The 24,144-nt window shown below is 38.1% G+C and overlaps 1 protein-coding gene across 4 annotated transcripts in view; it reads right to left on the minus strand.

Annotated features, from left to right (window-relative positions):
* Positions 1 to 1,215: 1,215 nt before the first annotated feature.
* nr4a3 (nuclear receptor subfamily 4, group A, member 3) overlaps positions 1,216 to 24,144 on the minus strand; it is a 30,264-nt gene continuing 7,335 nt past the window's right edge. For all 4 annotated transcript variants that reach the window (XM_087987174.1, XM_043690045.2, XM_087987172.1 and 1 more), the window contains 5 exons: positions 22,780 to 22,909; positions 21,947 to 22,107; positions 19,880 to 20,079; positions 18,925 to 19,103; positions 1,216 to 2,789 (listed from right to left, as the gene is read on the minus strand). In XM_087987174.1, coding sequence (XP_087843300.1) covers positions 2,533 to 2,789; positions 18,925 to 19,103; positions 19,880 to 20,079; positions 21,947 to 22,107; positions 22,780 to 22,909 — 927 coding nt within the window. In that variant the 3' untranslated portion in view covers positions 1,216 to 2,532. The remainder of the gene's footprint in view (positions 2,790 to 18,924; positions 19,104 to 19,879; positions 20,080 to 21,946; positions 22,108 to 22,779; positions 22,910 to 24,144) is intronic.

Genomic DNA, 24,144 nt, shown 5'->3' on the forward strand with positions numbered 1-24,144 from the left:
ATTACAAGTTAAAAAAAATGGGCATTACAACAAACCAACTTATTTCTGAGTGTGAAGCTTGCAGACACAAAAGCAGACTGTCAGGCAGAGTCGCAACATTGTATGCACACAGCACATGGTATCCTCAGTGATTAACTCTCTTAAAGGCAAGGCACACAAAACAATAACCTTCAAGTACTGAATATAAAGTGATTAATCTGGCACTTAATTTTTAGAGGAAATAATTCTTGGATATGTGCAGCATTGTTTGTGTCTCTCCACAAATGAATCAGGGTTCTCTTTTTACTGAGGCATTAGCACTGGAGGTTGCTTGAATGGGAGCCCGGAATTGTAACAAATCTGTTTAAGGACCACGTTAACCCATTTTCTAAATATGATATTTCACAAGAAACAGTGATTTCTTGTATTTCTCATTGATAATTTAATGAAATGTTTTAAGTTAGTTAATGACACAAAAATGTGAGAAAACACTGACCAAATAATCATAAGTAAGAATCATAATTACATAGTATAGTTCAAGTTGACATCAGTAAAAATAACTAGCTCTGTGACATTATAATTACATTTAAATTAAAACTGATTAACTGGACGGTAATCCTTTTTAAAAAAAGGAAGATATAGACCATGCAAATAGTGAAACAAAAAAAACTGATCTAATATAGACAATGTTTGGATTTTTCATTGCTCAACAGCAATCTTGATTATTCTGATTCAAATGAAATTTTATCAAAAGTAATTTCATATTTTGTCTTATAAAATAGGTTACTTTAAAAGACCCTAGCATTACAATACTACCATAAAAGTCATGACTATCCCATGGTTTACTGAGTGACACCAGAAACGCTAGTTCATGCTTGTGACTCTCTAGAAGGCACCTTCCAACAGCCATCTTATCCAGGCCTAAAAGCTGACTGTCATAAAACCTACTTTTCATTTTGGGCTATTTTCATGTAACGTTTTGTGGCTCATCATTGAGCAGTCCCAGTCAAGGCCCAGTACTGTGTATTTAACCCATTCTGTCAATTACTTGAGACCAAGAAGATAAAGTAATACATTTAATATCACATTTTGATTATGTTCATTGCCTTAAAACATAAATTGAAATAAAATATAAATTGAATCAAAATGGAAAAAGTGCAATGTACCATTGATAGAACTGAAAATAATGTAAATGGGTGCAAGAATTTCAAAACAAATCTTCCAAAGCCAAGTGTGTTCTGATAAAACGTTATTCAATTTAATATTTTAATTTACATTTCTGTCTATGTACAATGTACTGAACATCTGAAAACACACAGGTTAACACGATAAAACACTGTCGAATGCTGAAGGAGCATAGAGATGGTTTGTGAATACACTCTGTTGTCAAAAGCAAGGCACTGCCCTTTAACAGCTAGGGTTCCTGAATTCAGCCTGCAGAGTTACTCTGAGCAACTGGCAATTGTCGCAATAAATACAGGCAAAGCCATTACAATAACATGCATATAATCTTTATACAAATAAAGACATTATGCAACAAAAGTATTTTTGTATTAGTATATGGCATCAACAGTATAAACATCATACAAAAACTTTTACGAACACGGAATGTATAATGCAGCTGACTGCATCCCTTCTAGCACCTACATTCTTACAACTACAGTATTCAGTAAGACCTGCTTGATTTGTAAAACAGTCTGGTGGATTAACCAATTCTGACTCAGAAGATCTTGCCCTTGTACTTCAATATTCTTACGCCCAAGCTCTGTGATCATCCTTTAAAACACTGCATAAAAGATTGTTAAAAATTAAAAGTGTGTTTTTTATACTCCGTATATTTTTCTCTAAGCAATGTTTAAGTGCTCTTCCGGTTCACAAAGTGTCCCCACGTCACATGTATATGTATCAGTACAAATATCATAATTCAAGTTCAGGTAACTTTGTCAGTAAAAGTTAGTGCCAACAAATTCTGTATTTCAAATTCTTTTAGTATTACAATAAATTAGAGTTTAAAAAAAATCAAAACCAACAAAAAAATTTCCAAGTTGTAGCACTTTCAAAAAAATTGCACTTGAACGTGAGAGCCAGCCTTTTATCGCTGCATTCTAAAATCAGAATTTTTCATCAGAGATGCCTTCTTGCACCACTATTTGCTGTACATATGACACATCAGGAGCTATACTAAAGGCATCAATCACAATAAAAAGCGTACTACCTTTGTAACAATTTTGTTGTTGACATTTTTAAAAAGTTTCCTATCACCCAAGAACGTTGGGACGACATGTTACAGACTGAAAAACGTCAGATAATCATTTCTATCATGACGGGTCTCGTTCCCAAGTGGCACGTCAGCAATTCCCATAAGCAGCAAGCAGACAGTTTTTATTTTTAAAAATGTATCGGATCCTGCAGAGTAAAGCGCCAGGAGAAGTCCTTGGACGTGGGTAGTTGGAGCTGCTTTCTAGGGGACAGAAGCCAGTTCACCAGCTGTTGTTTTCACCACAATCCACTGAAGTGTGCACTAGCTTGCCAAGAAGATAGAGGTAAGACGTCTCAGAAAGGCAGTGTATCCAGAAATAGCTTGTCAATAATAGCTGGGGGTGGCACTAGGTCCTCTAATTTTAGGTAGAAGATGCGTTGGAGCCCCTGCGTGCAAAGAGTACGCAACTGAGGTATGATGCCTAGCACCTTGGACCATGGCTGCCCTTTGTTTTCCCCGGTACTGTTAAATAACGCGTGTTCCTTCAGGCAGCTGACGATTCGAGTTTGCAACTCTTCCACTTTCTTTGGTTCTTTTAACCCATGGCGATCTGCAGGGAGATGACCAGCAATATTAACACTCTATTCTGACATTAACTAAGCAAAGGCACGTTTCTTTGCCGTTTACAGTGCACTTTCAAACAAGGTCAGCCTAACTTTAAAATTTTATCAATACAATGGATATGTGCAACATGATTTTAGATTTGAAATTTTGTTTTATATTTCGTTTCCAAGGTCGCAGAATGAAAAAGTTTCCTCATTTGGCAGCTGCAAATGTGCTGGCTAGTTTCAAACAACCCATAAAAAGGGATTAGTCTGGGAAAAAGAATACTCAAAATAGATCTTTGACAAATCTTAGCAACATTTAGAATCAATTCAGGGCGTTTAGAATACAAAGTTGTTTGCTTCCTAAACTCAATCAACATTTAAAATCATTTTTAAAATTGTACTAAAATATCACATAGAACAATTACTTAATGCCTTCAATTTTACTTCTGCAAAAATCATTTCTGGTCAAACTTTAGCATCCAGTCTCCCCAAGGTAAATAATGCCATTTTTCTTTTCCCATTTCAACTCAGTGTAATTGCAGGTTCTGATCAATGGGTGCCACTGTGGAGGAGATTTCAGAATCCATCCTTCACCTTGTTTTTCAGAATCAGTTCTGAGAAAGGGTCACTGGACCAGAAACATTAACTCCGATTTAGATTAGATTAGATTAGTCTGGAAACAGGCCCTTCGGCCCAACCAGTCCACACCGACCCTCCGAAGAGTAACTCACCCAGACCCATTTCCCTCCCACTAATGCACAGCCAATTCACCTGACCTGCACAATTTTGGACTGTGGGAGGAAACCGGAGCACCCGGTGGAAACCCATGTAGACACGGGGAAAATGTGCAAACTCCACACATACAGTCCCCCGAGGCTGGAATCAAACCTGGGACCCTGGCGCTGTGAGGCAGCAGTGCTAACCACGGAGCCACAGTGCCACCCCATTCTCTCCACAGAAGCTGTCAGACCTGCTGAGCTTTTCCAGCAATTTGTTTTTATTTCAGACTTATAGCATCTGCGGTTCTGTTTTTTTGTGTACTTTTGGGTCCTTTAGGTAATTTGTTCTCCCATCCTAGCTGGTCAGAGGTATGTACCTTCCAATCAGTTCTTGCTTTAAAACAATGTGGCAACTTAAGATGTGGGGGACTGACAGGAATGAGCTGTGGCATAAGCAATGGTTGAGAAACCATCGGGAGTTAAGGACAGAGGGAAATCAGAGCATTCCAGGGTGCCAGCTATGCTTGTGAACAGGCCATGGGGCAAAGTATTTAGAACTCTGCCATTTCACATTGCTTTCAGTACCACTGGAAATAAAAGCTTATTTGCTTCAGCAGCTTCCCTCCTCACCACACCAACCACCACATTACACACAAAAGAAAACAAAAGGCAAGAAAAGCAGGCAAAAGGTAATGGATACGCCAGAAAGCACTAAGGGATGAGGTGACGGACAGAAAACTGAACTGAAAGAATAAACAGAGATAAATAAATGAAGGTGCAATTTGCTGTAAGCAATAATCACAGGAAACACGTTAGTAGACAACATAAAAAGCACAAAATTATATTGACTGGAATTAAAATTTTAGTACTGAAAGCAATAAAAGAATTTTCCTTTGAAAATGGTTAAATCTGAAAGCAAACTCAGAAGAGTTTGGATTGCAGTTTATGATATTAACCACAGAATTTTCTTGAATAGAAAACAAGCAATCCTTTATCAAATCAAAACACAGTTTCTTTCCCCTTCCATGAGCGTTATGCAACATGTTTTTAAGTTGAAAAGATTCAGGAGTATACAGGAAAGGATAGATTTTTAAGCAGCAAGAGAAGAAGTTAAGGATGTAAAGCAGAGTAGCACATACAAGTAGTATAGCAGATCAGGAAGAAAGGTGAATTTAAAAAGGTAACATAGGCATTTGAGACAAGGTTATATCACGAACTATATAAAAAGTCTGAAGCTAAAGATAGCATCTCTGTAAATCATTTACAACAAAATAAATGAATGAATACTGCAGAATACTTTATTTGTAGAAGCTTTTCCAAAAAACGTAGCAATCCTTGAGATTGGTAACATTTAGAATCCAAAGGTTGAGTAAGAAAATGATTAAGAATAAAAAAAACAAAGTGAGAATAAGAGCCTTTAAAATAGATTGGAAAAGCTTCTACATATAAAAATGAAAAGAGCCACAAGTGAGTGTGGGTCCTTTGAGGAAGAGAAATAAGAAATTATCATGGGGAAATTTTAATGGTAAAAGAACAAAAAAGAACATTGTTAATTCCCAAGTGTTCTCACAATCTAGTAAGAATGAAAATTTAGTAAAAGGCATCGTAGGAATCAATAAGGCTAAAAGTCAGTCATAGAATTGTACAGCATAGAAGCAGACCCTTCACATATCCTAAATTAATCTAGTCCCATTTGCAAGCATTTGGAGCCATATACTTCCAAACCTCTGTTTTTATGTACCCATCTAGATGCCTTTAAATGTTGTAATTGTACCAGCCAATAACATTTTCTTTGCAGCTGATGGCCTGCATCCTAGGATTTTAGAAGAGGTGGCATCAGAGATGATAAATGAATGGTTTTAGATTGACTGAAATTCCCTAGATTCCATGGTTGAAAGGTGGCAAACGTAATCCCACTATTCAAGAATGAGAGGGAAAGCAAACAAGGAATTATGGATTTAGTCCCTGACCTCAGTCGCAGGGAATATGCCGAGATCTATTATTAAACCATAAGATGTAGGAGCAGAAGTAGGTTATTCAGCTCATCAAGTCTGCTCATGGATGATCTGATGATCCTCAACTCCACTTTCCTTCCCTGCCCCATATACTTTAATTCCCTTACTGATAGACAAACGTGTCTATCTACCTCAGTGTTGAATATACTTAATAACCTAGCATCTACACTACCCTTAGATAGTTTCCAAAGCCAGTTTTTCTTATCCTTAAATAATGGGACCAAAGCTATTTGCAGTATACCAGGTATACTCTAACTAGTACCTGGTATAGTTTTAGCAAGGCTTCCAAATTTTTAAACTCCATTCCTTTGAAATAAAGGCAAACATTCCTAATTGTGCAGGATGGCCAGAAATCCCTCTGTGCTAGTTTCCTACACTATTTTTCAATTTAAATAATATTCACCTCTTCAGTTCTTCCTGCCAAGGGGCATTACCTCATTTTCCAACATTATATTCCATCTGCCAGCCAAGGGACATAACCTCACATTTTCCAACATTATATTCCATCTGCCAAATTTGTGCCTACTGACTTAACTTGTCTATATATCTCTACAGGCTATGTGTAACCCTCACAATTTGTCTTCCTACCTATTTTTCTGTCATTGATAGACTTGCCTTTAGTACATTCACTTTCCTCATCCAAGCCGTTATTATGTTGCAAATAATTGTGACCCCAGTAATACTATCTGTGGCATGCCACTATATAATCAGATTGCTATCATTAAAAATGTTCCCTTTGTCCCATTCTCTGTCTTCTATTAGTTAGTCGATTCTCTATCCAAGTTAACACACATATGGCTGTGAACCATCTTCTTGAATGTCTGTCATTGTTCTTGAATTGTCTTTGCTGCTAAACCTCTTTCCCAATCCACACCAGCTGGCTCTGCCCTCCTTCCTCTGTAATTACCATCACTTAAATTAACACAGCTGTTTCTGACCTAAGTTTCTCCCTCTCACACTGAATGCTAAGTTCTACCTTGTTATGGTCACTGTTTTCTAGGGCATCTTTTACGCAAAGATCATTTGTTGGACCTGACCCATTATACATCATCTGACCCAAAATAGCCTGATCCTTGGTTAAATCCATTACATCATAACAGAAACCTGAAAAGAAAAATCAGAATATGAATGGAAAAAGTCAATATGGACTTATGAAAGGGTCATCATATTTCATGAATCTGTTAGGAATTGTTGAGGTTGAAAATAGCAGTATAGATAAGAGAAAACAATGACTGTAGTGTTTTTAGATTTTGATAGAAATATTTGAAAAATATGCCACACATGAGGTTATTGCACAAAATTAGGGTTCTTGGGGATTGGAGGCAGTGTAATAGCATGAATTGAGAATTGCTTTAGGGACAAAACAAAAAAGAGTAGAAGTGAAGATTGATTTCCAGTTTGCCAGGCTATAATATATGAAGGACTTAAAAAACGTTATTTACAATGAAAATGATTTGATCAGGGGACCAAATACAGTCAGGTTTACTTGAGTTTACATTTATTGAAGAAAAGGTGGAGTGAATTCACCTTCTTTCATTACTTCCCCTCTCTATCTCATCTGAAAATTTTGGAATTATAATGTTCAGCCACTTTTCCTATCATTTTTCTTCGGCCGTCTATCAGTAATAGCCATCTATCAGTAATGAAAAAGGTGGGCGGCACGGTGGCACAGTGGTTAGCACTGCTGCCTCGCAGCGCCAGAGACCCGGGTTCAATTCCCGACTCAGGCGACTGACTGTGTGGAGTTTGCACGTTCTCCCCGTGTCTGCGTGGGTTTCCTCCGGGTGCTCCGGTTTCCTCCCACAGTCACAAAGATGTGCAGGTTAGGTGAATTGGTCATACTAAATTGCCCGTAGTGTTAGGTAAGGGGTAAATGTAGGGGTATGGGTGGGTTTCGCTTCGGCGGGTCGGTGTGGACTTGTTGGGCCGAAGGGCCTGTTTCCACACTGCAATATAATCTAATCTAATTGATGATATACCAGAATGCACAAGAGTGCGTAAAACAAACATCAAGAGAATTTGAGGAAGAGATATTTATAGAAAACAAGAAAGAGATGAGACAGTAAGTACATAAGTATTTAATTTATCTTACCTTAACACAAAAAGAGTCAAGGAACTTGGAGAATGGAGCAGGGAGTTGAAAATAAGGCAGATGAGATGTGGGTGCAGAGGAGTATGACGTCTTAGCTATTACTGATAGACGGCCGAAGAAAAATGATAGGAAAAGTGGCTGAACATTATAATTCCAAAATTTTCAGATGAGATAGAGAGGGGAAGTAATGAAAGAAGTGGTTGTAATATTAGTTAAAGAAACATTTACAGCTGTGAGGAGGGACATGTACGAGGACAATCATCAAATGAGGCTGTGTGTGTTGAAGTGAAGAACCAAAGGGAGCCATCACACCTGTGAGAATGTACTACAGTTTGCAAAACAATCAGAAGATGATGGAAGGGTAATTATGAAAACACAATTGTGATATTAAGGCAGTAACAGTGGGTCATTTCAACTACCCCAATATTAACAGGGATGTAATCATTACAGTGTGCATATAGAGTGTAAAGTTCTCAAGATGCATTTAATAGAAGTTTCCTAGCCAGTAGGTAGCAAGCCCAAGGAGAGAAGATACGGTTCTGGACTTCCTTTTACAGAGCTGGAGAAGTGGAAAAAAATTACTGTTAGTAGAACATTTTGGCAGTAGTGATTTTAATTCTGTTAGACTTATGGAAAAAGGCAAGACCTAATTGAAGCATATACAATTATGAGAGACATAGGAAGATAGGAAAAATGTTTTCTCTTAGTTGAGGGATGAATAATCAGGGGGCATCAATTTAATTCTTAGAATTGCACGACTGATGTATGAAGACAGACTGGATTGATTAGGACTTTATTTACTGGACTTTAGATAAATGAGGGGTGATCTCAGAAAACTATAAAATGCTAACAGGGCTAAACACAGGAAGGATGTTCCCGATGAGTGGGAAATAAGTCCAGAATCAGAGATCACAGTCTAAGGATATGGTGTAGGTGATTTAGGACAGAGATGAGGAGAAACATTTTCACCCAGAGTGTGATGAGCCTGTGGGATTCTCTGAATCTGAAAGCAGTTAAGGCTATGACATTCAGTGTTTTCAAGGACTTAGATATTGTTCTTAGGGCTAAACGGATCAGAAGGTGTGGTGGGAAAGTGAGAACAGGATAGAGTTAGATGATCAGCCATGGTCAAATTGAATGGTGGAACAGGCTCAAATGACTGAATGGCCTATTCCAGCTCTTATTTAACTTAAAGAGCAGGGGAATTGAAGTTTTATTTCACCAGAGGGTAGTGGGTAGCTGGAACTCATTGACTGAAATGGTGGTAGAGGCAGAAACTATCACAACATTTCAGAAGTATTTAAAATGATTTCTTAAGTTTCAGAGCATTTACAAAATACGGGCCAACTGCCATAAAATGGGATTTGAGTCAATAAGTGCTGGATAATCAATGCAGGGCCTCTTTCTCTGCTGCAAAACTCTATTACTCCCAGAATTTGTCAGAGTCAAAGTTTTCAACTAGATCAAGGCCAATTTTACCAAGCTATCATTTAGGAAAAAAAGTGGATTATAAATAGAGCTTAGAAATAGATTAAAATAGTATTAGCAATTAAAAAGGTAAATTCATGTCAAAGTAGTGACAGGCATTCAATGAGGACACAGTGAATGTTCAGAAAAAGAACTGTTCCTGCAAAGAACAAAAATGGAACTCCCAAATCCAGAAATCTCTGGACGTCAAAAAGGGAAGCTAATGTCAAATACTGAGGGCTGGAATTTCTTGACTTGAAGTGGCATGTAATGGAGGCAGGAAAACAAAGCAAGTGTAGAGGAGTATCAAAATGCTTAGGATGAAACGAAGCATATGAGGAACATATATTCTACGGTTTACTGGGCCCAGATTTGTTCTGGGTTGCAAAGCAAGCTTCACTTGGATGCAATGTTCGTCGAAGATAATGGACAGGTTGCTCCTAAAACTTTGAGGTAAGATAATACGACAAGTATTTCAATCAAAGAAAGAAAAAGTTGCATTTATATAGTATGTTTCATATCTGGAGAAATCTCAAAAGTGATTTACAGTACAAGCAAAATTTGGTCCTTTACAAGTGTTGAGTGTGTCTGTTTTGTTTCTGAAGCTTGTGGCATTTATGTTGAAGCTCCTATTCCCAATCAGTGGATAATGTCAAAAATAGACAGCTAAAAGCTAGGCACTTAAAAACTTAAAATGCAGTTGTAAGTGACTCAGGGAGAGTGCGACAGGGTATGGGACTTGGAGAACACGATTGGTATACAGAAAAGGGAGTGTGGAAAGCTAGGGAATGCTTAGATACAGTATTAAGGTGAAAGGTGAAAGGTGAAGTTGTAGTTATGAGCCCAACATTTCTGGAATCAACAGCAGTATCATTGTGGTGAATGGGAACGGTGTTGAGAGAAGTGCAGTCAGAGTAAGGTTAAGTTAAATCTGTACTAATTGAATGGGTAAATTGCAGAGAATTGTTTCATATGAACATACAAATTAGGAGCAAGATCATCATTCAACTCCTTAAGACTGCTCTGCAACTTGAAAAGTACTTACTGATCTAATGTGGTCTCAACTTCACTTTCCCACCTACCCCTTCCCTTTGACTTGCTTGTTAATCAAGAACCTAACTCAAAGTTAAAAATATTCAATGATCCTGCCATCACTACTCTTTCAGGAAGCGTATTCCACAGACTTATGGTACTCTGATAAAAGATATTTTCCTCATCTCTGTATTAGTGGGAAACTCTTTCTATTAAAAACGGTCGCCCCTCATTCTAATCTCTCCCACAAAGAGAAACATCCATTCAGCATACACCCTGTTAATTTCCTTTCAGGATCGTACATGTTTCAATAAGATCACCTCTTTTTAAAAAAACTCTAATGGATACAGGCCCAAACTTTTCTTATAAGATCATTTCTTCATCCCAGGAGTCAGCTGGATGAACCTTCTCTGAGTTGCTTCTAACAGAATTATGTCCCTTTTTAAGGATCAAAGATATATACAGTACTCCAGCTGCGTTCTCACCAATGCCTTGTCCAACTGCAGCAAAACATGCCTATTTTATATTCCATTCCCCTTGAAACAAACAATATTCCATTTCCCTTCTGAAATAACTCTACAGAGGCTGGTATCTCATCTCCAAGTCACCCTTTATTTACATATGGAGTGCTTGACACTGGTCAGCTCTCAGTGAACAGAACCTCTGATACCCCTGATTATTCTTTGTCTTTTTTCTTTTTGTTTATTTTTCTTCTCCTGACATTCCTGGTTTTTCTCCCTCTTTATTTTCCCCTACACTATAACCTAACAGCGGTTCACCCTTTTTTGAAAGTGGAGAGTCCTTCACACACTGCCCTAGCTCCCTTAAAGCCAGCTCCCAGAAGCTCTGACACTCCTATTTATTTTTCTTTAAAGCAGGATTCTGACACTCCTGTTTTTCTTTATTTTCCCCCACAGTACCGCCTAACAGCAGTACACCCGTTTTTTTTTGCTTTTTTTTTCTTGGATTGAACAGAGCCTCTGACATTTCTGTTTTCTTTTTAGTACACCCGTTTATTTTGTTGGTCAGGGCTCTCTGATTAGACCAGATTAACAGCCCCAATCATGGAATTAATTCTATGAGATCCACCTGGCTGACCTTGTTACAATCACTAGAGGCAAAGGGATAGACCAATTAAATCACAGATTAGTCAACCTAAATTCAGTGATGGGTAAAGGTATTGGGAGAAACATAGAGAAACAATTGTAATCATAACTTCAAAAATACACCGATAAATCAAGGACTGTTAGTATGGATTTGTGAAGAGAAAGTAGTGTTTGACCAATTGAACTAAATTGAGGACGTAGCTTTTTGACATAGTTAATGTGGATTATTGGCAAGCCTTTTGTTAGGATCTACATGGCAGATGGGTCATAAGGCAGAAGCCCATAGGACCCAAGAGAAAGTAGCAAATGGGACACAAATTTGGCTTTGTGTCAGAAGGTAATGGTCAGCAGAAGTTTGTTTCTTGTGACTGGATAGCTGTTTCCAATGGCATTCAGCAATTCCCACCACTAAACCCCTTGCTTTTCATGATTCATTAGACTTGAATGAAGGAGTCATTGTTTAGATGTTTGCAGATGATATGAAATTTGGCAATATGTTCAGCATTGAGGAAGATTGATAGATTCCTGCAGTCTACAGCAATGAACTGGTCAGGTGGCAAAAAAAAATTGGTAAAATATATTCAATCCGGAGAAGTGTGAAGGAAAAAAAGGCAAAGGAATGCACAGTAAATAGTGGGATATGGAGAGGTGCAGAGGGACATTGGAATGTCTGCCCGAGCATCCCTGAAGGTGGCATGACAATTAGATAAGGTGATGAAGGTGGAAAGATTTCATTAGCAAGGGCTAACCAGAGTCAACGACTGTGAATGGTTCTGATCAAAGCATTACAAGGAAGGACGTAATCACTTTAGAGGGGTTACAAATGACATTTACAAGGACACTGACAAGAACAAAGAGATTTAGATATGGCAAAAGATTCAATATCCAAGCATTTGCTTTCTTTTAAAAAAAAGACCCAGTCATCACTGTTTCAAAGTGGTTTACAATAGTCTGAGGGGCCTAGAATGGATCGGAAGAAGCAGGAGTATCTTAATAGAGATCAACATTGAGGGGCATAGATTTAAAATAATTGGTACAGGAATTAGAGGGGAGTTAAGGAGCTTTATTTCCACAAGAGCCAGAGAAAAAAATCTGGAGCTTAACATGTGAAATGGTGATAGAGATAGAAAACCTCATTGCAATTGAATATGCATACCAACAGCTGTAATAAGACTGTAGGACAAGAACTGGTAAATGGGACTGGGCTGGTGAGCTCTTTTCAGCTGGCACATGCTCAGTGGGAATAGTGGTAATGTAACTGGATTGATAATGCAGAGCCCCAGGTTAATATTCTCAGGGCATAGGCTTGAATTCCATGATGACAAGTGATGACATTTGAATTCAATACTTAATAAGTCTGTAATTATAGTTAGTCTATTGGTGACCAGGGAAGCATTATGGATTGGCATAAATCCCCATTTGGTTTACTAATGTCCTTTAGCAAGTTAAATCTGCTGTCATTATATGGCATGAACTACATGAGACTCCAGGTGCACAACAATGTTGTCAACTTCCCTCTAAATTGGCCTAGACAGCCAACCGATCAGTTCAAGGGCATTTAGGCATGGACAAATGTGGGCCTTACCTGTGATGCCCACATTTCATGTAACTATAAAAGAAGGCTTCCTTCTGTTCCTTAAATTTCTATAATTATACTATAGTCTCTCTCCTGGGATGAGGGCAGTATCCTAACAGAGAAGATTGAGTAGACTAAGTCTACATTCCCTGGAGTTTACGAATGAAGGGTGGTCCTTGCAACATATACATTTTTTAAAGGGCTTGATGCTGGGAGGATATTTGCACTGGATAAGACATCCAGAACTAATGTGTTCACTCAAGGGTCGTGCATTTTCGTAGCTCTCAAACCCAGAGAGTAATAATTGATGCTCAGTCATTAAATTCCAAGATAATTGTCAGGAAAGTAGAGTGATGTAGAAGATCAGCTGTCATATTACTGACTAGCAGAGAAGGCTCAGACACCTATCTACCCCTGCTCTTATTTTAGGTCTTTCAGATAGGGCAATTTGAGTCAGGGACAGATCTAGGATTTTTGGATGATTTGAAATCATTTAATTATGCACAAAATAATAGGAGCAAATAGATGATATAAAGAACTTAAAATGAAAAACAAAGAAACATCATTATTTTTTCTTGCTAATTTTATAATTAAAACTACTATTAAAGATTTTGCAAATTCAGGTCAGGAGGTGACAAGAAGTCAAAAGGTGCATAGGAAATATTAGCAAATGAAATTAAAGCCTAGAAAGAAAGTGCCAGAAACACTAATTGTTGAAATGTAGTCTATGGCAGGAATATTAAATAAAGCTTTTGCTCTGGCATTTATAAATATTTGGGGGAACAATCTAATTTAAGGAAAAAAACAAAACTAACAGCAGCAATAATAGAAGAAGAATTGATTATGAATATATCACAAGAACACATAGTGGGGAGGTTACCGGACTCTGAAGGCATAATCCTAGGCTATTGAGAAGAAAATGTGGAGTAGAGAAAGAAGATTTGATCTCTTTTTAAATGAGAACTATGTCAATGAGCATGAAAGTGGCCAATGCAAGACTATTGTTCAAGACAGTTGAACTGGATAACAATAACCAGTTAATTAAATTTCTGCTTTCACTGCAAGTGCTTTAGAAACCATAATGAGATAATTAGTAAATAATTAGAAAAATGTTGCTAAAATAAGACAGCAACTTGAAGCTTTTTGACTTGCATTCATGAAAAAGGCGTTGCTAGAAAAAGACGTGAACAATGGGATACCATTTTATACATCATGGGAAGAGGGTGCTGATTGGTTGAGCCATCATTGGCATGGAGTTGCAGCAAAAACAATTATGACATAGAACAGAAATAAAGCCATTTAAGCCTGTCAAGTCTGGCTCACAATTTATGTGATCATGGCTGATCAAACACTTCAGCACCTTTTACCCAACCTATCTCCATAGGCCTCTATTGGAAATTGGAGATTTGTCAATCTCAACCTAAACATATTCAAAGACTGAGCTTCCACAGGATCTCTGTCATAGAGAATTCCACACGTTCACAAGATTCTGATTTTGAAAAAAATTCATCTCCCAAGTGGCATCCCTCTTACTTTTAAATTGTACCCTTGGTTCTAGACTTCCCAAACGGGGAACCATCTTACCTGCATCTACCCTGTCTGTCTATTCTATTAAGTATTTTGAAAGTTTTACTGAAATCACCACTCATTCTTTGAAACTCTCAAGAATACAGGCTTAGTTTGCCCAAACTCCCTTCAGAGAACAATCTTGTCATTCCAGGATCATGCTTGGTGAACCTTCATTACACTCCTGTATGGCAATAATATCTTTCCTGACATAAGGGGATGGAAACTGCACACAGTACTTTAGGTATGATTAAACAAGCTCCTGTACAATTGAAGTAAGACTTCACTACTCCTGTCCTCAAATCCTTTTGTAATAAAGGCTGACACTTCATTAGCCTTCCCAATAGCTTGCTCCTGCTCACAGATGGAATGTTCTGATGTCAATCATTCATTCAACCTAATGGTATGTTTAATAATGGGGGCAACTAGTAACCAGAATTAGGAAGTTCAAATTATAAGCTGTAATTTAACTCTACGTTTTTCAGGGTGCTCATGGCATTGTAGTCATGACCCTGCCTCTAAGTCAGGAGGCCTGGGTTCAAGTCCGCCCACACTCTACAGGTGTGTAGTAACATCTCCGAACAGGTAGACTAGAAAATATCCTCTAATTCTAAGCTTGCAACTAGCTTGTGAAGCCAGTTATAGAATTCTTAGGTGGCTATGTAAATAGTTTGTTTGGTAAGGACTGTTGGCAGGGTTAAATGTGATGAGGATGTTAGGAGATTACAGGGTGACCTGGACAAGTTAGGTGAGTGGGCAGATGCAGTTTAATGTGGATAAATGTATGGTTATCCACTTTGGTGGCAAGAACAGGAAGGCAGATTACTACCTAAATGGAGTCAAGTTAGGTAAAGGGGCAGTACAAAGAGATCTGGGTGTTCTTGTACACCAGTCAATGAAGGCAAGCATACAGGTACAGCAGGTAGTAAAGAAGGCTAATAGCATGCTGGCCTTCATAACAAGAGGAATTGAGTGGAGAAGCAATGAGGTGCTTCTGCAGCTGTACAGGGCCCTGGTGAGACCACACCTGGAGTACTGTGTGAAGTTCTGGTCTCCAAATTTGAGGAAAGACATTCTGGCTATTGAGGGAGTGCAGCGTAGGTTCACGAGGTCAATTCCTGAAATGGCAGGATTACCTTACACTGAAAGACTGAAGCAACTGGGCTTGTATAACCTTGAGTTTAGAAGACTGAGAGGGGATCTGATTGAGACATATAAGATTATGAAAGGATTGGACATTCTGGCAGCAGGAAACATGTTTCCGCTGATGGGTGAATGCCGAACCAGAGGACACAGCTTAAAAATACGGGGTAGACCATTTAGTACAGAGATGAGGAGAAACTTCTTCACCCAGAGAGTGGTGGCTGTGTGGAATGCTCTTCCCCAGAGGGCAGTGGAGGCCCAGTCTCTGGATTCATTTAAGAAAGAGTTGGATAGAGCTCTCAACGATAGTGGAATCAAGGGTTATGGAGATAAGGCAGGAACAGGATATTGATTAGGAATGATCAGCCATGATCATATTGAATGGCAGTGCAGGCTTGTAGGGCTGAGTGGCCTACTCCTGCACCTATTGTCTATTGTTCTAATTTTACTGTTAAAATTTTAGGTCATGCAAAATACATTCATTTGAACTTTACTCATGTCACCTGAGAATATGATTGCTAAGTAAGAGAGCAGCCTGGTATATGACATACTATCTAGTAGTATGTTGGACTCAAAGTTGGAGTAATGTCAGTTTAAGGTACAGACACATCATTAACTTGTTGGAGGTTCTAAAGTTTAGCTTTAGCTGGGAAGTGGCAGTATCTAGGCAGAGACCTAATGAGGGCAATGTGCTGGGAAAAGGTCTTCACTTTAAATAGAAAAGTAGTGTTAATCCACTTGGGCCCATCATAATGTTTTCTATTATCAGAGTGTGAAGCAGCTTTGGTCAAGACAGAGGTATTTGATCTGTTCAGATACCTTTTCATAAGTGAACTGGTTAAAATGGAAAAGGTCAAAAAGAATTTAAAAAGTAAAATTTATTTCTGGCTACCTACTACAGATAAACTAAGGATACCATTAACTATTCAAGAACTGGTGCTCAGTATTCAGGCTACGGTGTAGGCGTCAGTATCACAAACATACAGCCTGAAATTCTCTAAGAAAATCAATGTGACACAAGAGTTAATCCAAAATGTTGCAAGATTATTCCTCATATTCAATCATGTTTATTCATACTCATCTAGTTTCCTTCAAATGATTTCACCATTTACAAACTTTTGAAACACATTAGCAGATCAAGAAGCAGACCTTTACAGAGACAATACATCAATTACCACATGTGCCACTACCTTACAAAACAAGTACTTGAGGACATCACTGCACCCATGTGACTGAACAGCTGGACATCTGAATTGATTTGCTGTTTTTAAGCAAAATATCAGGAAACAAAACCACAATCTGTTAATGCATATTCAACAGAGTCCCAAGCAGATCCCTTCAAAATGCAATCATCAAGCTGGCAAAATAGTTTGCAATTGTATTCAATATAAAAACTGAATCAGTCCTGCCAGTGTAGTCTCATTAAGGCAAAAGTGACTGAGATTACAAAATTTAGGATAAAAACCACAGGATAGAGAGGTAATACCAACGCTGCCTCACACATCTTATCCATAGAACACAGAACAGTACAGCACAGGATAAGGACCTTCAGCTCACCATTCTATGCCAACATATGATACCTTTCTAAACTAATACCACCTACCTGCATATGATCTATAGCCCTTTATTCCCTTCCAGTTCATGTATCTGCCTAAATGCCTCTGAAATGTTAATGTACCTGCTTCTTCCATCTCTCATGGCAGCATGTTCCAGGCACCTACAATCCCTCTCAAAACCTTGCTTCGCAAATTTAAATCTCATTTAAACTTTTCCACCTCTCACCTTAAACCTCTCTAGTATTTAAATTTCAACCCTGGGGAAAAAGACTGACTGTCTACCACACCCATGCCTCTCAATTCTATCAGGTTGATTCGAACATTTGGCAATAACAATCCAAGTTTGTCCAATCTCTCCTTATAGCCAATACACTCCAAAACAGGCAATATCCTACCTAACCTCTTTTGCACCCTTTCCAAAGCTTCCACATTCCTTTCTATAGTGTGGAGACCAGATCTGCATATAATGCTGCATAAGTGAACTGAAGTTTTATACAACTACAACATAACATCCCAACTGATGAAAGCATCCATGCCACAGGCCTTCCTTATCACCTTATCAACTTGTATTGCCACTTTCAGGAAGCTATGGACTTGCACCCAAGATTCCTCTGTACGTCAATGCTCCTACGTGTCCTGCCATTTACTGCATATTTTCCTGTTGCGTTTGACCTCCCAAAATGCATCACGTCATACTCATCTGAATTAAACTCCATCTGCCATTTCTCCATCCAACTTTCTAAATGATCTATATCCTGATGCATCCTTTGACAAACTTTCTCACTATCCACAACTCCAATTTTCACGTTGCCAGCAAACTTACTAATCAGACCACCTACATTTTCATCCAAATCATGTATACACATATATATCAAAAACAGAGGTCCCAGTAATGATCCTTGCAGAAAATCACTGGTCACAGATCTTCAGTCATAAAACACCCCAGCATGATTTTACTCTATCTTCTATGACCAAGTCAATTTTGTATCCAATTTACTGACTCACCATGGCTCTCTTGTGATAATCTTCTGGACTAGCCCCACCATAAGGGACCTTGTCAAAAAGTTTATTAAAGACCATGTAGACAACATTGGTTAGCACTGCTGCCTCACAGCACCAGGGTCCCAGGTTAGATTCCAGCCTCGGGCAACAGTCTGTGTTGAGTTTGCACATTCTCCCCATGTCTGCGTGGGTTTCCTCCGGGTGCTCCGGGTTTCCTCCCACAGTCCAAAGATGTGCAGGTCAGGTGAATTGGCCATGCTAAATTGCCCGTAGTGTTTGGTGCATTAGTCAGAGGGAAATATGTCTGGGTGGGTTACTCTTCGGAGGGTCGGTGTGGACTTGTTGGGCTGAAGGGCCTGTTTCCACACTGTAGGGAATCTAATCCACTGCCATATCCTCATCAATTATCTTCAATGCTTGATCAAATAGCACGATCAAATTGAGGGGCAAGACCTCCTCCACACAAAGTCAGGATGACAATCCCTAACAAGTCCACTCTTTTCCAAATGTGAATAAATCTAACAATCTTCTCCAATAATTTCCCTACCATTGATGGGAGGCTCGCTGGTCTATAAATTCTTGGGTTATCCTGTTGTAATTCTTAAATGGAACAAAATTTGCTATTCTCTGTTTATTCGGAACTTCACCTGTGGCTAAAGAGGATACAAATATCTTTGTCTAGGCCCCAGCAATCTCCTTCCTTGCCTAGATCCCATCAGGGCCAAGGGACTTATCTACCTTAATGTTTTTCAAGATACCCAACATCATCTTCTCCTTAAATTTTGACGTACTGTAGAATATCACAGTCCACTGACAGTAAACATTTGCAATATTCTTCATTGAAAAAGATAAATAATTCCTACCTGTGATCATAACTAGAGCTGCTAGACATGCAAAAGCTGAGACATCAAAATTAAGGCTCTGTAAATTTGTAGAGAATTCCTTGATCGTGTCAAGCCATTCACCAAATCCACGAAGGCACTGAAGTCGATGCAAGACAAGCCCATTACAGAATACAAACTTGTCCTCTGATGGAGCAGATCTGTAAGTAATTGTGAAAAATGTAATGAACTGCGACATTATAATCCAACTGTAACTTTTACAACATATGATCAGCAGTATTTTACATTCCAGAAGAGATCTGAATTTATGAGACAGTTGAGAGAATCATTCAAGTTTTAAAATGCAGCTATAATTTGGCTAGATAACACACACACACACACACACAATATATATTTGTTGCTGACACTGTCTATGGTGCCATAGACAGTAGAGAGAAAGAGAAAGTGAGCTAACAGAAGATGGTCTAAGATTCTAATTCTAGAGGATGGCAAACAAAGGGCTGCACTTTTGCATATGCTGACAGATTCAGCATCTGGTGTGTTTTATTTGTACACCATAGGTTATATTTTAGGAAATTTGGGGCATTGAATCTCGAATGATTTGGTTTCATTCTAAATATGCTTACTTAGTCAATTATTTAGTGACATGCTTACTTCGTCATCATCTCACATTGCCTGTTTTCAATGACAAGCACAATGCCACCTGGTGTCATCTCAAGTACATTGGTTACTTTCCAAACATGTTTGGAATGCAACTAAATCATTCAAGTTTTGTTGTGGCAAATTCCCTAAAATACAGATTTATATATTCACATCTAGAAATAGAGCACCGTCAACTAAATCGAATGTCAATATACAAAACTTCCCAAATGTATGAATTTCTAGTTGTTCATTTCTTTAAAAATAGCACATGGTCTGTGTTCTGGGTAAGGATGAATTCGGCACAATGTTTTTTCAGAATATGTTGAGAATTTACCTGTGGGAAAGTCTCAGTACAAAGAGTTCGAGGAAAGCAGATTCAATAAGTAAAGTCTGATCTTCCTTAGGGAGGTCACTGAATCCTGGTATTTTTTCGGCCCAGCTCTGTGTGACCTCCACAGATGTGGCGAGGAGGCCATAGAATTGACGGACGTAATCAGCGTCAGCGCCAGATGTCGGTTGTTCAGCAGCACAGAACTGCAGGGGAGAAAAGCAACATATTAGTCAAGGTCAGTTACACAAATTAAATGTCCTAAAACACAACAGGAGAAAGGAAAAGGTGTCCAGAAACCTTCTGAAATGAATAATCATTGACTGTAAAAGATATGTTCCAAAAGCTTTGCATCTTGATGAAAGAAATTGCTTGGGTCTTTCCTATATCCAGAGACATTTGATATATTACATTTCAATTTTAGGAAATATTTTAAAAAATTATTTTACCAGGTTATAAACTTCATAACTGATATCATATCAAAATGTACTTATGAAAGGAAACTTGCAATGGCTAGTAATATTCCACAGTCTCTTTTATTCATTCTGCAGACAACCTTTGACCAGATAGGAAAATTATGGACATCTGTTCAATATGCAGATATATCAGAAGACGTTCAACCATGTTGTTCATTGCAGTATCAAATCATAAACTAATTGAAACATGATTAAATAATCTTTTCCTCTGAACTGAATATTTAAAGAAATGCAAATAACTAGAGTTTTGACAACAGTTTGTTAGCAATGTTCTTCTAATTAGGATTAATTGTAACATTGCACAAACCTTTCCTTCATCTTTGGTTTTGAAAGAAAGACTTATGAAGAATGAATACAAATAACATTGTAAGGTAATTGTGATCTCAACAGAAATGTTTGCTGTGGAGACATTAAACTAAGGAAGAAGTGAATTAAAATGACTGCATGGAACATTCCTATTTGGAATGTTCAGAGAAAAATGGTTAAAAGCTGATTTGCTGCTGTGCTAATGGCAAGTTACACATTTAGCTCTCAAATCAAGCATATTGTTTGTAAATTAAATTTGAAATTACTGGAATAATTTCCTCACTACACAGGCATGTTACCATCTTAAAATATTAAACAGCTAGATTACTTTAGCTTCGGTTTTGGAGTGCTAAGTTTTAAGGGAGGGGTGGCACTTCTTCTAGGTGTGCTAACAGCATTCTTTGAAGTTGCTCATCCAGTACTGGTTTTCACCTTCAAATGACTGCCAAAAACACAATAGTCCAACAGTGGACAACAAAATATTTTTTTTTTTAAAACAAAAAATAAACAGCTTTAAGAAAATTTGTAAACATCAAATGAAAAAATAATTGATTTCCATTAAAAACAAAACAAATTATAGCAGCCCCTGGAAGTGTTTGCAGCAAATCTCATTGTTGCAAACTTGTGGGGCTCAGTATAGTCCTTATCAGTCATCAGCTAGTATCGGAGTTTCATTGCTAACATCTTGATTAAAAATATATCTAGACTGTTGCTAAAGGGTTATATTATGGAGCTTCTGTTGCACAGAGAAAATATTTATTATGACAAGCATTTTTTTCACAATTTAGTATGGAGTTTCTCTTTATTTATACTGCACCTGATAACAAGATAGGAAATCTGTGTAGATTTGTTTCTCCACTGAGTATATTAAGGACCAGCTACTTTCAAATTAAAAGGCAGAATATACAATCCTATACAATCAGGTTTGCCAACAGGCTCCAAAACATTGATCATTCATTTTTAAATAAACTATATTCCCCCAGTTAATCGTTTTTGAGTTAATATTGTGGAACACATCCAAGTAATCTAGAGCAAAAATCAGATTATTTTCAGAAAGTTTATAGAAGTTTCATATCAAGAATATGTTCTGAAACCATAAATACTTTAAAATTTGATGAAATGTTTTGTCACCCTCATACTTATTAGCAGTAAATAAAACAATTGCTTAAGAAGGAGTGATACTATAGTCAGCTCAGTGTCATCATCATTTCATGGTAACAGCTATAGCTACTGTAGGTGTTAAGATGATATCCTCTTCTCTTACTGTGTTTATATCTATGTGAGCTCTTACCTGAGTGTAATTGTGGCTGCTGGGAGTGGAGTCCACAAGTGCCCGCACAAGAGCATTCATCAAACTGATTGGAGGTGAGGGAGGGGATGGTTCCTGAAGAGGACTTTTTGGTTTGGAGGGCAGACGACCTCTTCTCCCTTTTAAACTATCTGTGCGGACCACTGGGGGGGGGGGAGGGAGAAGAGAGAGAGAGAAGACATTTTAAAGAAGCTCCACAATTCATAGACTCTAAAGAAAGTATGCCGATGAATTAAAATAAAAATGAATATCTTTACATTTTTGAACTACAGTACAAATTTTCATAAATTTACAGATCTTACAGAATTTAAAAGGTGTGCTAAAAGTTGTGTTTGTAACACTAAATTTTTGTGTAAAATTAAAAACAAACTTTCCAGATGTGGAGGTTTATAATTTGTGAAAACGTTGTAGCCAAATCTGAATTAACATTGTAGCATCAGAATATGTTGATGCTTTGTTTTGTTTTTGTTATTTGGTTTCCTGTTGGGTTCATTCGGAAGAGTCTATTACCCCACTATCCTGCCAGATATTTACAGCGCGCTTTTGAAGATGGTGATTTTTTTTTTAACTACAAACAGGAAATGCACAAAACACGCCAAATTTAGAAGGTCTGGTTAGTCAAGGCATTTAGATTGACAATGCATTGTTTTCTCCCGCCCTCAGCGGTGACAGGTCACGATCACAACCAAGCAAACATCATTGCCAATTATACAACAAACATTAAAACCTTGGTCGAGTCTTGACCATCTTGTGAAAAGTGGAGGGGAGCTTGAAGAACAGTGGGTTTAGGCACCACGACAGCTCCCAGCTCTCACCTTCTTTAACCATGCCTACGCTAAGACACTTCTGGAACCTGCAGTACTGGCATCGATTGCGCCGCCTCTTGTCCACCGGACAGTTTTTGTTCGCCAGACAGACGTATTTTGCATTCTTCTGCACGGTCCTCTGCAAAGTACAAATATTATTACAGGATGTTTTCATGTCGAAAATAAAATAGGAGCTGACAAAGCTCCCTCTAATTACAATATGAAATGCGCCAACGCCACTCCGATAATTAGATAAAATTAATTTCCTAACACGTTAGCCTGCAGGAAAAACAATTTTACTGGTGTTAGCTGCTGACAATGAGAATCAGCCACATTCGAGCTGGGAAACTCTCAGGAGACAGGCAGCTTTAAATGATGAAATTATTTCTGAAATTACCGGGTCATCACATTATACCGTTGGGTATAATATCCCTCCCTCTTAATATACCTCCGGGGATCATTTTCCACTTGGCTTATTCCTGCGGTGATTACTGACCTTATTAAAAGAAATTTAAAATGATTTGGGAGAGCGTCTCTTTAACCGACGTTGGTTTAAAAATAAAAAAAAGCCAGCTTGGATTTCGCTAATCAAGACTGATCAGTACAATTTAAATCACATTCGGAGTTACAGTTTAATTAAATACTATATATCTTGATAAAAAAAAGTAATATAGCTAGACTATTGCTAACGGGTTCGCTGTTCAGAAGTCAAACGTGTTTTTTGGTCATGGTTTATTTTTCAGTAACGGGAAAGGGAATCCCCACTGAGCTCGCTTACCCGGGATCCCTAACCAGATCGGAAAAAGTTTGGTAAATTATCACCTTTACAAAACAACAAAAACAAAAGAAAACTATTATCATAATTACAGATTGCTCGACTTTAGAAAACGCCCCTTAAGTGATGCAGTTAAAAAAGACTCATTAAGGTAATTACTACCCAACAATAAAACGTTCTGTCGCATTTTCACATTATTGTCCAAGAAAAGGAGAGTCACCCCCTGCACCAAATATAGAGCATCACTCCAGCCAATCTGGAAAACCTGCCTGTTAATGTTAACAGGTACGGTGGAATGTCTGAAGGAGACAACAGCTCACATTATATTAGGCAGACCCTATTTCTATGCCTAAATTCTGACTGCATTTAATAACATTTTTAATAATAATAACATTTTTAAAATGCTATCCAGGGGATACTACATGTTTGGAAAAACAGGCTCTGCATAACAGCTAGAGACTCGACGTTTCGGGCATAAGCCCTTCTTCAGGAATCATTCCTGATGAAGAGCTTATGCCCGAAACGTCGATTCTCCTGCTCCTCGGATGCTGCCTGACCTGCTGCGCTTTTCCAGCAACACATTTTTCAGCTCGGCATAA

The sequence above is a fragment of the Chiloscyllium plagiosum genome, unplaced genomic scaffold (assembly GCF_037043375.1).
Source record: "Chiloscyllium plagiosum isolate Xiang-an unplaced genomic scaffold, Cpla_swu_hap1 HiC_scaffold_5, whole genome shotgun sequence".
NCBI classification, from domain to species: domain Eukaryota; kingdom Metazoa; phylum Chordata; class Chondrichthyes; order Orectolobiformes; family Hemiscylliidae; genus Chiloscyllium; species Chiloscyllium plagiosum.